Below are 14,463 nucleotides of genomic sequence, written 5' to 3' on the forward strand. Positions count from 1 at the left end.
ATATGCACAGAATAAATCTCCTGCACAGTTTCCCTTTTACAGCTGTGGATGTCTGTTTTATATTTGAGTAGACAATCTTTATGTTCTTTTCAGTCATAATACTGATAGATTTCTTGATGAGAGAAAAAGAGCCAGCTCACAGGTCTTCAGTCTAAACCTCGTTAGATGAAAGAGAGAGAGAGAGAGAGAGTGTATGTGTGTGTGGTGAACGTGTGAGGTATAGGCTGTAAGTTTAACAGCAAAGGTTGCTCTGAGAGAACTCATAAACATGTCACTGAGATCTTGACCTTGCAGTAAACAGCTCCGCTTTCTATAGTCACTCTGACTTCCTCTACATCGCGCTCTCTCTCTCTCTCTAACGCTCTCTCTCTCTCTCTCTCTCTCTCCTATATGAATTTACACACCCTGTGGTACACCATGAAGGAGCTAACGTACCAAATTGCTTCCAACATGGAGATCAACATGGATGCAAATTAACAGTTTGCCCAACTCGAGGTGTATGAAAAGTTACAGGGGTTAAGGTTTGGGTTAGGTGCATGGTTAGTGGACGTTTTTTCCCTATTGCCCCTCATTTGTATGAGATCAAACAAAGTCCATCCACACCTTCCAAAAGTATTGGAACAGTAAGTCCAGGTTTTTCATATACACAAAGCACGTGGGTTTTAAAAAAAGAAAAAGAAAAGAAATAATAAAGTAAAATAAATCAATTTCAGCTTTTATTTCCTAATATTTATATGAAGATGTGTTAAAGAACATGACACCTTTTGTTCAAACCCACCCATTTATCAATTGATTAAAAATATTCAGATGTGACTGAGAAGGGTTTGGTATTATCCGGGTGTGCCCTGTTACATTGATTAAACAGTTAATAGCTTAGGACGTCTACTCTTGGTTTGAGCTCTAGGTTTCACCTGTGAAGCTTACATTTGTTCTTAAAAAAGGATACACATGAAGACCACAGAGCTGTCTATGGGAGAAAAGCAAACCATTCTGATGCTGAGAAAAAAAGGGGGAAATTGTGTGCTATACAGGGTATCGCAAAAACGATAGAATTGTCCACACTGTTCTAGTACCTTTAGAGGGAAATGTGTAATGCCGTCAATTGTCTTTTTTGCGTATTAAAAAAATGAAACCATTTTCTTTTCTTCTTTTAAGACCTTCAATGTCCAGATTATTATTGAGTTATTTGTATACTGAAACTAAAAGGGTGTAAGGGGATTTGAGAGGTTAACTAGGAAATTGGTAATTGGAAATATGTGGAAAAACGTACTTTTTGAGTATTATATTAAACAGTGATCCTTATAACTTGACTTGTATAAACTGATTCCAAGGCCACGGGTTCTGCTTGGTTACATTCATTAGGCAGAATTATTTATTATTTGTTTATAGTGATGCTATTTCTGCAGTTTTTCTTCACCACTCTTAAGTAGTTTACAAATACCAGCTGGCTCTTTCATTCTGTGATTTAATTATCTGCCCGGTGATGGCCAGTGTCCACACTGCCAGTATATTTCTCCTGCATGATTTAAGACTTCTATTAATGTTCTTAATTCCTTATTAAATAAACCAATAAAATACTGTATACTATGCCGTGACTTTTTTTTGTCATAAACAAAAGGTAAGAATATCTCATATATCTTCTGCCGTACTTTATACTTCTGTTCTTCAACATTTGTCTCAATTATTCATCTGTCGCTGTCCTCTTAAAGCTGACACTGGCTCCAAACAATCTACATGCTTTAACGATCACCAGGGAAGCACCACAAACCAACTGAGGAGATTAATTACTGTGCATTTAGCCACATGGTTTGGAACAGCAAAAAGCAACTGTCATTATTCATTCCCACAGCAGCAAATTATACCTCACATGTGGTGTCGGTGCCAATCTGTACAGCGAACAAACAGATAAATTCAATTCATCAGACAGTTTTATGACAACATTTGAGTTTATTAGCGGGAGGATCCTCCTGTGTGCGATGTAACATTTCAATTAGCCAGATTTTCCACAAAACTAGCTCCTGTTTCAGCGGTAACCGGATAGACTACCTGTGTGGGAGTTATTGCTATTCCGCTAAGCAGTTTGTGTGCTCTTTTTCTATTCTATAAAAAGACACTGAAATGAATAAAAAAGACAGACTGTTTTGTGTGAGAACCAGCCTGATCATGCAGAAACGGGTACCGAAAGTAGTCAGAGAGAATGACTTCACTGTCTCTCACCAAGATAATGATGTGAAAACCTTTTTTTTTTCATGGCCACTGCAGGCAACCCCATTGTACTGAGGCTCTACTCCACCCTGAACATAATTACTGAGAGAGGTGTGGCCTTTGGCATTCATCAGCAATCACAAGCTCTCCTGAAAGAGCGTTTACAACCTGCAGTACACAGCCTCGGTCCCAGTAGAGAGAAACGTGATAAGATACTGACTTCAAGGCAAAGTTAACCAAGTGCCCTTTACCTGAGCACTACTGAAAATAACCAGCCACTGCTACATCACTACAAGGGTGAACTTCTGCAAAATGGCTGTTACTTTCATCATATAACTACAAGACAGACGATTTTTTACCATAGGACCATAGAAATGTGCCATCTTACTAAAGCATTGTTCAAATGACCTTATAAGTCCCCTGGATGTCTCATTATAGCTTTCTGAAGAATGATATTTCCGTCTACCGCTCTAAGAAAATGAATCATCACAACATTACCTGCCTATTCAAAACTAAACCACAGTGTAACTGTACAGCTGTTGTGTAAAAAACTGATCCCAGATCTGCACAGGTTGTACAAGTAGGTTCAACTAGGCACAAGTGGAGGTGATTTTTTTTCAAAGCAGCGTAGTGGGGAGAAACACAGGCTTCTCTCCTTTCAATACTGTAATCCAGGGGCTCTGCGCTCACAATACACATACATTATATCACAGCAGGAGGCCTGGGGCTATGGCTGCCAAGCCAGGGTGTGTGTCACAGTTTAAAAAGGAGCAAAGAAAAAAAAAGATAAGAAGCTTCTCGGGCTAGGAGCCAAATCTGCTTCTGTGAAATCCAGTATTAGTCTCAAGCAGTATGCACGCAACCTTTTATAGTTTTCCACCCCTTTTCCCTCTGTCTCTCCCTTGCTTTAGCTACACCTTTGTGTTGATGGTTTGTTTTTCTTAAACTCTTCAAAGAATATTCATTAGATGGAAACGTTTGTTCTTATTTTAAATCAGATCAACAGGAACAGGCTTCAAATCTGTGTAAGACGTTTGATACATCAGTATGCCCAAGCTATTTTGGTTCCAGCTCTCGGGATTTACTTGTCAATGGTGACCAGATTAAAGTTCAACTTTCAGCTAAAGTCCACCAAAAATGTCACTATAGCTGGAATAATGTAAGACTGCCATTTCAGGATAAAAGACTTATTGGCAGGGGCAGCAGTATATTCTTGCTGAAGTTCACAACCACGTCTAGGAATATGATACATACTCATTAATAATGTTATATCTCCAACTGATAAAAACGTTTATAGATTGTAGCTAATGTTGGTTAAAAATGTCAAGGTCAATTTGATTGATTTTTTTTAGGCGCATAAAGGTCAGCTGGTTTCAACCCGAGAGCAAATACCTTCTTGAACATGCATGTTTATCGATCCATCACTCCAGTGGCTTACAACAGGAAACAGACAAGAGGCATTTTAGCCCTCATTGTAACTCTTACTGCTGTATCTGCACTTCCGTGCACACTTCAACAGATCAGTCACACTCAATCACATGTGCCAGAGGCTCCTGGTCAGGCCTGGCCTTGTTTGGTGCTTTAGATAAACCTGTGTCCATTAGAGCTGCAGAGTGGAGTGGGTTTTAGCAACTAGGGGTCAGTGGCTGAAGCCTTCCTCTTAAGAGCCCAACATTGTTCTGCCATCTATGGACGGTGTTCCTCAGGGAAGGATCATGCTGTCTAGTATGCAGAGAAGGCTTTTAAGTGCTTATAGCCACACTGTGCCTACAGATTAGAGGGTCTTTACGTGGTGAGAGTATGCTGAAAAGTTTTTTTTAAAATCATGTTATTGTTCACACACAACCGCTATGGTTGGCTGAGTGTAAAAACCCACAATCCCTGAACATACAAGTTAGGTGGCACTTCTGACTAGCATTAGAACAGAAATAATGCCACTCCAGAAAGAGTTGGCCACATCCATGCTCCAGGCTGACCTTTTCTTCCCCACTTTAGAGCACTCAGCTTCTCAGAAAAACACTACCAAAGTAAATAAAAAATAAAATACCAATGTAAAGAGGTTGACATTCAGGGTTTGAGAGGTATAGGCGGCCTTTTAAACATTGCGAACATCATCATTTCTCTGGTGGAAAATTTATATCTAAATGTTAGCCTGACGTTAGGTTAAATGTTTGGAGAGCAGAGGACCATGAGGACGTGTTTCCGGTTAGTCTTTTGCTGTCTTCAAAGCACAGAGTTCTGCTCGTCCCTTCCTCTCAAACAAATATTTACATATTCAAGCTATTAAATGGACACTTGTCAGAAGGCCATCACTTGAGTTTCCAAGGCGAAGTCCTTCAGTGTTTTACTCTGGGCATTACACATAAATAGCTGTTGAGGATTGATGGATTGTTTGTTTGTTGGGAATGCCCGGGTTTATTGCATTAGCAAAACTAATAAATAATCATCTGAGACAGGGAAGACATCTGTTAGTATTTTCTAAAATTAAAATTGAAGGCTAAGGCTATCTTCACATGCATGCTTAGTTGATTCAAATGGTTAATGGTCTTAACTTCCAACATATTTTCTATTTTGATTAAATTATTACTGATTTAGAAGTGTGTATGAGTGGGTAAATATATTGATACCTATGTAAAGCAACACTGGCATCATAAATGCATCAAACATTTTGACTTAAAATGGACAGGAAACAGTACTAGTCTAAACTAGACTAAGTAGTTTGGTCTAACCTTGTCTAACTTTTGACTTAAAACAGACTGGAAACAACACTAGTCTAACCTAGCATTAGCATAGAAAAAAGCTAACTTGGATAAAGCTAGGCAGATCATGTTGGCTAGTCCAGTGGCTTGTCTATATTCAAACACACACTGACAGCTACTGTGTTACCTACATTGTGTATCATGAGACGGTTATGTCCAGCTCGACTCCTGAAAAGCTTTTACTTCATTGATGAATTGTTAGCATGAAATGAATGGATGCTAAACGGACCCCTGTTGATTGTAGCATATATATTCACAGGGTGGATGAAAGAAGATAATATTGTAATTTGTAATGACTGTTTTAAAGGGCTAAATCAAAATGTAAGAGCGCACGTATTACATTTATGTAGTAGTATGTAGTACATAGTAATATAGTATTTTTACTTGAATATTGTCCACCACTGAATACAAAGCACATACGAATTTATAATAAAACTATATGAATTTATCTAAAGCACAGAGTCGCTGATCTCTGCAGAGTGAGAAGCAAAGAGACACAGATTCAGGTCCAATAAAACTAGATTGCTGAATGACAACGAGAGCAGTTTGAAGTCACATCAAAACAAATTGAGCTTTTGTGGCACACTCAGTCGTTGCCTCTGTCAAATTTACATCTCAATGCAGGCAGTCTGGTAGGCCAGTGGCATGGTAAATGAGCAATGCAAATAGTACACAAGCTGCTGTCTCTTTAAAACACACACAAACACAGAACATCCAGAGAGACACCAACTCCGGACATGTTTGTGTCGAATTAAGTTATTGAATTTAATGAAGCTTTATGTGTTTCAGAACAATTGAAGGATGTTAACCGCCCGAGCGTGTACAGACACATACCGTCATTTCAAATAAACGATTAAAGCAATATGCGCAACACTTGTGCTTAAGTTTTTTTTTTTCAAAAGTTCACAAGCACAACACTTACCTCAAGGTTTATGTGATTGGCAGAGATTTAATCACCTTCCATGTCTTAACTTGCACAATTATCACTGTAACTGAAGTGAATTGAGATGAGGTTTGGATCGTAACGTTTCTGAACATCCTCAACCTCCAGAAATATTTATATGTTCTTTTTCTAACAACATATAAAATAGTCATCCAGGCTTTATGGAGCCTATATTTATCGACAGCATATTCTTTTAAATATACAATTTCGATCAAGACTAATAATAAAACATAAACTACATGAAAGAATAAGCAAATACAGAAAGAATGTAACATATAGAATAATATTTGAAATTAATTTATTATGTTATCAAGATGCACAAGTCAAATCACTCGAAGGGTTTGTGTGTGTATTTTTTTAAACACACTTTAGCTGATGAAGCAGATGGTGGCCCGAGCTGGATTGAGTTCGCAACACAGTTGGAGCATTAGCTTGTCTAAACTCTCAGGCTTTTGTTATCATTAGGTGAGCACTAATAGTCCTGAGGGAAGCTATCCTCACTAATGCTAGCGGCTGTTAAGTGGATGGCTTGCTAATGGCGTCTTCCAGGGGTTCGCAGAAAGATCACCTGAGATGGCCGAGCACTCAGAACCAAGGTGCCGGGCAGATTAACCGTAGTGGGGATTGAAATTTATTTCAGTCTGGTAAATCAGCATCCACAATCTTCCAGGATGTGGGTAGGCACTGGCACTTAACTATTACTGACAGCCCAAAGCAGATGAGATTAAAGGTGTGTTTTTAGATATAAGTTGTTACAGCCAAAAAACAACAATCTATAGAATAATGCAAATCACGCAGCTAACTTGTATACGCCGCCATGAATGAAACGTTTGGCTGATTTTTCAGGTATTAGCAATGTAACGATTTAGAAGTCCGTGTCATGTTGAAGTTGGACATTTATAGTTCTACAATTATTGAACACTTACTAGAATGAAACTACAGCTAAAACAATTAAAAACATATCACTTCATCCAAATACAAAATAAAAAACCTCTCCATCTGAGTGTTTTAGACATGCTAATCCCCCTTAAAATGAATTCCTTGTTGGTTTTTTTATACTATGACGCAAATCTATGTAGTTTTAACACTGGATTTCTGGTTTGAAATTTTTCAAGATCATGTAAAAATGTAGATTTTCTAAAAACACAGGCACCGGATCATTCAATATTTACGTCTGCTGAAGAGTCTTTTCGCAGTGACTGACAACACTAAATGCAGAAAATTTACAAAGCACACATACAAACTCCTGGCACGTCTTACCACACACAACTCGATATGTATATGACTGTAACATATCATAACGTTAGCCTAAAGATAAAAAAATTTAAAGAATTGTATGAGAGAATTGAATGTTTTCTCGTGCCATGCCATAATCCATTACACACATTGGTGTAGACCTTATCATATTTACTGTGTAGCTGAAAAGACATCTTTTTTTTGTCAAATGTCTTCACTTTTGTCTGAGAATATGCCGAGCTCTTTATTACACCATCTCCATAGCAAACTAATTCACAGTGGAATGTGAGCCTTAGGTCAAGCTGAGCTCTGCGGTTTGCAGATCACTGTGTGAGTACAGTTACCAGGACACCACTATATTGACTTACTCTGAAAATGTCAAAGTTCTAGGAGCAGGTTTGTAGCGAGGTGAAATCTCCAGGCTGAGTGAATACAGGAGAGTTACTGTGCCTGCAGAGTGCAAGCTGAGGGCTCAGAGCTTACAGCTTCCTGACATTCCCTCACATGCTAAATAAATATTCAATCAGCCTGCAGCATTAATCCCCAGAGGACAAGTGCGAGAGCGAGAGATGTAATGTAATGTGTCCCCTCTGGAGGGGCTTCAGAAATGACGCAGTGCCGTGGACGGCTCTAGCTTTCGAACAAGGCCCCTGTGTTAACTTCCCTGCGTCTGCTAAAGCTAAACTTCAGAGAAGAAAACAAGCATCCGTAAAATGCACATTAATACACAGCCTTATAAAAAAATCTGAATAAAATCACAGCCAGACATGTTTAAAGTTTTACAGTCAACACAGTCCTTTATTTATAGAACTTGACTGAATTAAAAAAAAAAAAAAAAAAAGATCATATTTTACCCTGGTGTCAGTTTGTTGTTGTTGGTTTTTTTTTTCTTTTTTCCAAAATGCAAAAGTATTTTCATCTCCATTTTATACAAATGTGCAAATAAGATGAATCCTTCAGTCTTCAGTGTCAGTCAAGGATCCACAGGACAGGGCTTGAAAGGCTTATTTCAACAAACTCCGCCCTTTCAAGCTCTAATTCAAGTAAAGTGCTCCATCAAGGAAAAAAAAACAGTCAAGGCAAACATCTGTGGCCTTTTCATTTCTCTCTCCATTTACAAAGAAAAACAATAAAATTACAATGTAAATGGAAAATAATAATAATTACAATAATAATAATAATAATAGCACAGCAACAAAATGCTACACAGTTAAAACACAGTGAACGTCCTGGCTCTGATGCCCAGAGACCAGCGAGCGAGTTCAGTCCCAGCACGTAGGCACAGTGAAGTAGTCACTAGTTATACGAACTCGAGTTTGCCGTGGCCTGTGTACATGCCCCAGTGCACAAGGGAGAGGAAGCGTTCGCCCCCTTGTCCGTTCAGTTCGGCCTGCCGAAGTTTATCGCAGCCTGCACAGCAGTTCTCATGGCCAGTCACCGGCACCATGCACTCCAGGTCCAATTTTGCCATGTGGCCCTTCTTGGCGTGGTTATGTCCATGGAAGCTGTAGTGCAAGCGTGAAAGCATCTGTTGCCTCTGGACCCGGAGCCGCTTGTTCTCGCTGCGCAGCATGCGGAGTGCCAACATGATGAGCAGCACCAGGATCAGGCCTCCGGCGATGGGCACGGCGATCACAGCTGCCCGGAACCACACCTCCTTCGCCGAGGCTAATTCTTGAACTCGTGTGATCAGGTTCTGGTTTGAGCCGGCCGACTGATAAGGATCTGGAGAAAAAAGCAGAAACAAGTTTTTTCATATGTTTTTGCTTCATGTACATGTTGTCCTAAGTGCTGCATATCTGTGTCTTTAACATGTGTTCTCTCTGAAACACATTCCTGCACAGTGAGGTATTACATAATCCACATGCCATGTTATCTGTAGAATACTGCTCAAAGGTAAACTATCTACTGCCTACTAATCATGCAGGCCATTAAATATCTGAAAGAAAAAAAGCCTTTGAAACTCATGCTACTAACATCTGGCCCTCAAGGACAAAACATCACCTGAGCATTTAATATTTTGGAAATCTATTTTATATAATCATGTTAGTCCTCACCTGTAGGGCCACTTCGTGTGTGAACAATACTGGGTAAACCCCGGTAGTTGCACATATCATCGTGACAGCAATCAATAGGAGAAGGTCCTCCGTTTGAAATGTCCGAGCCCTTCTGAGCACACACATCCACCGAGTTTAACAGCGGGTCTAGACATCCGTGTGTTAATGGGGAGTTTGTGTTAAATGGGTCCAAAGCCTTGGTAAAACAGGCGTTGAGCTCCGACTTGCACATGTATCCAGTGGCCACACACTGTGGAGCATCACAGTAGCACCTGATCTCTCCTGTAATGGCAAAATGCACAGAAATAAGTACAGAGTCAAAATGAATTACTCTTACTGACAATTACAAATAATGCACGGTCAAAATCACTTGACTTGAACATTTACTATAATAATAAGTGCTTAATAATAACAATAATGCTTACTATGTTTCAAAAAAACTATGGTTCACTAAAAATATAACTTTAATAGACTAATTCTCTTTAAATTGGAACAATGGAATTAGTGTTGTATTGCACAGACACCAGTGAGGAAACAAAAAGCGGGTTGAAAAATCTTGAGAAAATTAAAACCAATGTCTAATATTGTTATTACAGTTGTGGGGTTTTTTTAATTGGTCATTATGTCCACTGCGTAAAAATAGCAGTTTAGCGGTGTATAATACCTGGTGTGTCTGCCACAGGCAGTTTAAATAAACCCAAATGAAAATTTGTAAAGATAGAGCTGTGAAGAAGTCAGTCTGAACAATAAATTAGGCCTATTCTCATATACAATATCTACATCGTATATAATTTCGTGGGCTATCACGAAAGGTTTGTGTGAATTTGTTCCAAAGATTTTCAAACTGTGTGAAAACTAACTACCAGTGTATGTGTGTATACCAGGAACCGAACACCAAAGCACACACACAGACACACACAGTGAGACACAAACACAAATAAACACAGGTTTTGTATGGGTGTCTGTGGACCTGTAGGACTCGTGTTACAGTTCATCACTCTTGTTAGTGTAAACTGCTGACAACACAACACACACAGCACCAGAAAGGAGAGAGCAATACAGGCTGTGTACTAAACATTTGGGCATGACTATTATAAACAGACTTCTCAATGAAACATGGTGGTGCCATTAACATTGAAATCAGGGTTCTTCAAGATTTCTGGTTGCACTTTTCAGGGATCTGAGAAACCTGAAAATATCTTGGAAAAATTACTTTTTGGTGACTTGTTACAAGAAGTAACCTTTTCATTACTTTGCGACGTCAATTAACGTGTAATTGGAGTATAAGCGTCATGGCTGCTGTACTCAAAGAGTTACAGTTCAGTGTAAATGTGAATAAATACAATTCTGCTTCTAAACAATATAAACGCGACCCTATAATAAGGGCTAGGTTCGCATTAGACATGTTTTCAGTGAGCAAGGCCGGTCTAAGGTAGCAGCAGGAGCAGTGCTCTTATTTTGGGCCCGGTTCTGCTATATACATAAAATTGTGCTGTTTGATTATTAGACAGAATAAAAAAAATAAAGATCGGTGAGTGTTGTGTTACCTTTAGCTAGGAGCACGGCCATGGCGCAGAGTTCCAGCTGAAGCCAAAGTGAAACAAAACTGGAATGGCGATCCATTTACGACCAGTACACTGTCCTTTAAACCAGCGACAGAGACAAACTCCGATCTGTCCGAGTTAAACACTTGCTTACATGTAAAGACTTGCTTACATGTGCTTTATCACACAGATGATGAAGTGCATTCCCGCAGATCCTCCGGTTACATTATGAGCAAAACCAAACGGAGGCAAAAAAAAAAATCTCCTGTACCATGAGCTCAGTGCCTCAATCTGGGATGTGTCAGAGTCCGCGCGCTGAAAAATACTAAGCTACGGTACAACAACAGTCCCTGTGCATGTAGCCTACACAGTCACAAGCATCCGAGAAGGCAAAATAAAATAAAATAAAATAAAAGTGGTGATGTGTAATCCAGCTGCTGCAGCTCGTGACCAGGACACACGACCACACGGCCGACTGACCCGCGCACTCACACACCAACAAGTTATCAGCACACGGCTTAGGGGAATCTCGCAAAGCCACGCCCTCCGAGCTCACTGATTGGCTAAAAGTCTGGCTTTATTTGCATGGAGAGTGCGATTGGCGTTCGTATTGGTTCACGCCGCGGTCACACAATGAGCCCGCCTTAAACGCGGATTAAAGCTGCAATTAAGAAATAATAAGGAAACTGTTCAAAGCGCGGATGTGTTTCATATAAAAAGAAAATAATATAATATAAATAATAATAATAATGATTATCATTGTAGTAATATTTAAATAATATAATAATAATTACACATTTAAAATATGTAAGAATGATAGAATTTTAGGAGTAATTATATATATATATATATATATATATATATATATATATATATGTTCTATATCTACTGATTAACAAGTCTAAATAAGTTTTAGACATTATCAGGGGTTAGCTTCAGCATCGCTGTTAAAATGATGGCCGTTTGAAGTAATACGTGTGTTCCTGACTACAGAAGTCTCGGAAGGTCGCCTATAGAGGAAAGCGAGAGACTCAGGCTAAGCGGTTAGATAAATTAGCAATCCAAAGAGGCCCATGGCGCCAGAGAGCCGACACAGACAGACAGTGACACTCAATTAGGGCCGAGTCGATCCCATACAACACACACACACACACACACACACAGAGAGAGAGAGAGAGAGAGAGAGAGAGAGAGCGCTGATCGATATCTCACCCTGGCCCCTCCAGTCTGTTCATATGTTTATCATTTAGGACTGGCCACTGTTTGAAGGCAAAGTGAATATCTCACTAGCAACACTGAACCTCCAGAGATAAGAAAAGTCGTTATGAAACACTGATACATGTATTATACACGTACAAGTGCATAGAATTTGCTTGGAAAATCATCTGGCGTTCAAAATAAAAATAAATAAATAAATAAAAAACCCGAAAGCTCACTATCCAGTCATTATTTGGACATGTATATATATATAAAAAAAATAAAAAATAAATAAATAACACTTTGTTCTTGTAAATCTTAGTCAACACCAGTTGTAGGAGTTTGGGGAGTTTTGTAGGGGAAAATACCGAGGACCAACTTGAAATAGCCTGAGGCACGGAGACTTTAATGTCCAAATAAATAAAGCGGCGCCTGAAACGCAAAGAAAAGACTTTAATCAAACCTACTATTAAAAAAAAAAAAAAAAAAAAACCCTTGTAAGCTATACTGGTCAATACTAAAACTGTGAGGCATGCTGCTTTGATGATGTGATCATGCTCTGTGCTGATAGCTCATCGTGTTTACAGGTAGAACAGCTGGTGAAAAGCCAGAGACAGACAGAGAGACGCTATTAGGACCGATTGCCCTTTGCCTGCAGATAGAGGGCCATCGATCCAGTGTCATAAGGGGCAGTACTAGTCTGCTTGGAGCTTGGAGGGACGACACACACACACACACACACACACAGAGAGAGAGAGAGAGCTGACAGCAATTGGGGTAATAGTTGGGAATTTCAGCAAGGCGCCAGTGTGTTCAGTTGCTCTAGGCTATATGCCCACACCTTTCACACGTTCTGCTGCTAAAGGCAAAAAACAGAACAGAAATCTAGGGTATATTTACACCACAGACCAACAATGAAAAGCAATCATGTCTGTTGCATAAAACTAGTGCGTTTTATAGTAATAAAAACCCGGTTGTTATCAACTCTTTTGACGCAATCTTTAATTAGAAATGCTCACACCGAAGATTTTGCCACCATCGTAAGGGGAAATCATTTTTCCCGTTTCCCTGACTTTTAGAAAGATTTCCAGGGCAAAAGGAAGTGGCTCATGCAGTAGTATTTAGTCTACAGACAGGGGGATTTTCCTCGTAGCACCGCAAAGTGGTCACGCGCACAACCTTCCAGGTGTAATAACGAGGAGGTGCTGCCATCTTGTGGCTACTACTGCAACAACTACTACACAGCTGTATACACCGATCAGGCATAACATTATGACCACCTGCCTAATATTGTGCTGGTCCCCCTTTTTCTGCCAAAACAGCCCTGACCCGTCATGCACTGTGTATTCTGACACCTTTCTATCAGAACCAGCATTAATTTCTTCAGCAATTTGATCAACAGTAGCTCATCTGTTGGATCGGATGACACGGGCCAGCCTTCACTCCCCACGTGCATCAATGAGCCTTGACCGCCCATGACCCTGTCACCGGTTCACCACTGTTCCTTCCTTGGAACACTTTTGATAGATACTGACCACTGCAGACCGGGAACACCCCACAAGAGCTGCAGTTTTGGAGATGATCTGATCCAGTCATCTACCCATCACAATTTGGCCCTTGTCAAACTCGCTCAAATCCTTATGCTTGCCCATATTTCCTGCTTCTAACACATCAACTTTGAGGACGATTTCGATCTTTGAGGTTCACTTGCTGTCTAATATATCCCACCCACTAACAGATGCCATGATGAGATAATCAGCATTATTCACTTCACCGGTCACTGCTCATAATGTTATGTCTGTTTGGTACATCCTTTTTGTTTGTTTGTTCATATATATAAATATGGAAAAGCTCTGGAAAAAAAAAAAGACCACTGCAAAATAATCAGTTTCTTTTGGGGTTTTTTTTTTTACAAGTGCATGTATCATTATCCATGAACAAATAAATCAGGTAAGCCAATGTGAAGGAACTTTGGATTTCCGTATTGTGAAAACATGATTAAAACCAATTTGTAGTTATGACCAACTCAGAAATGCTGCACTTCGATGATTTCTTTTATTCTGTCAGTAAAGTCTTACGCCAATAGCATTAGAAATTTTCATCTGTAATTAGTAAATCTATTTAAATTTGAGCTAAACAAAAAAAAAAATCCAAACCAAGGCTTGCTAATAAGAGTAATGCTTTTCTGAATTTATCATGCTTTATACAAAAAACTCTGTGAACCTTATTTGGTATTGATTGCTGATTATTCTAAGTTAATCCTTTTTAGTTTGCAAAAGAAACAAAGAGAATCAAAGGAAGGCATGAATGGGTGTGGAGATAGGTGAGTTTGGGTGGGGAAGGGGGCAAAAAAAAAAAAAAAAGAGATTGAGGAGGGTGTGAAATCAGCTCTCTTTACACATCATGCCGATAGTTCACACCTTTAAAGAGAGAGATACAAACAGTAAGAACAAGACAGATGTAAAGGAGTGGATCAGGAAAGAGGTACTCAGACGCAGCCGTGATGTCGTCTGTAACAGAGA

The 14,463-nt window shown here is 39.4% G+C and overlaps 1 protein-coding gene across 1 annotated transcript; it reads right to left on the reverse strand.

Annotated features, from left to right (window-relative positions):
* Positions 1-7,925: 7,925 nt before the first annotated feature.
* bambia (BMP and activin membrane-bound inhibitor (Xenopus laevis) homolog a) lies at positions 7,926-11,243 on the reverse strand. The gene is made up of 3 exons (XM_058405480.1): positions 10,748-11,243; positions 9,201-9,482; positions 7,926-8,868 (listed from the first exon to the last, which is right to left on the reverse strand). Exons 1-3 carry the CDS (start codon positions 10,821-10,823, stop codon positions 8,444-8,446), a joined length of 783 nt encoding a protein of 260 aa, XP_058261463.1. The 5' UTR covers positions 10,824-11,243; the 3' UTR covers positions 7,926-8,443.
* Between the last annotated feature and the right edge of the window lie 3,220 nt (positions 11,244-14,463).

Source organism: Hemibagrus wyckioides, linkage group LG13 (genome assembly GCF_019097595.1).
Source record: "Hemibagrus wyckioides isolate EC202008001 linkage group LG13, SWU_Hwy_1.0, whole genome shotgun sequence".
In the NCBI taxonomy this organism is placed as follows: Eukaryota; Metazoa; Chordata; class Actinopteri; order Siluriformes; family Bagridae; genus Hemibagrus; species Hemibagrus wyckioides.

Excerpts from the sequence above, each read along its gene's own strand:
- bambia (XM_058405480.1), bottom strand. The coding sequence starts at position 10,823 with ATGGATCGCCATTCCAGTTTTGTTTCACTTTGGCTTCAGCTGGAACTC. Across the intron at positions 9,483-10,747 it reads GGCCGTGCTCCTAGCTAAAG|GAGAGATCAGGTGCTACTGT; the intron begins GTAACACAACAC and ends TTGCCATTACAG. Across the intron at positions 8,869-9,200 it reads CACACGAAGTGGCCCTACAG|ATCCTTATCAGTCGGCCGGC; the intron begins GTGAGGACTAAC and ends TTTTTTCTCCAG.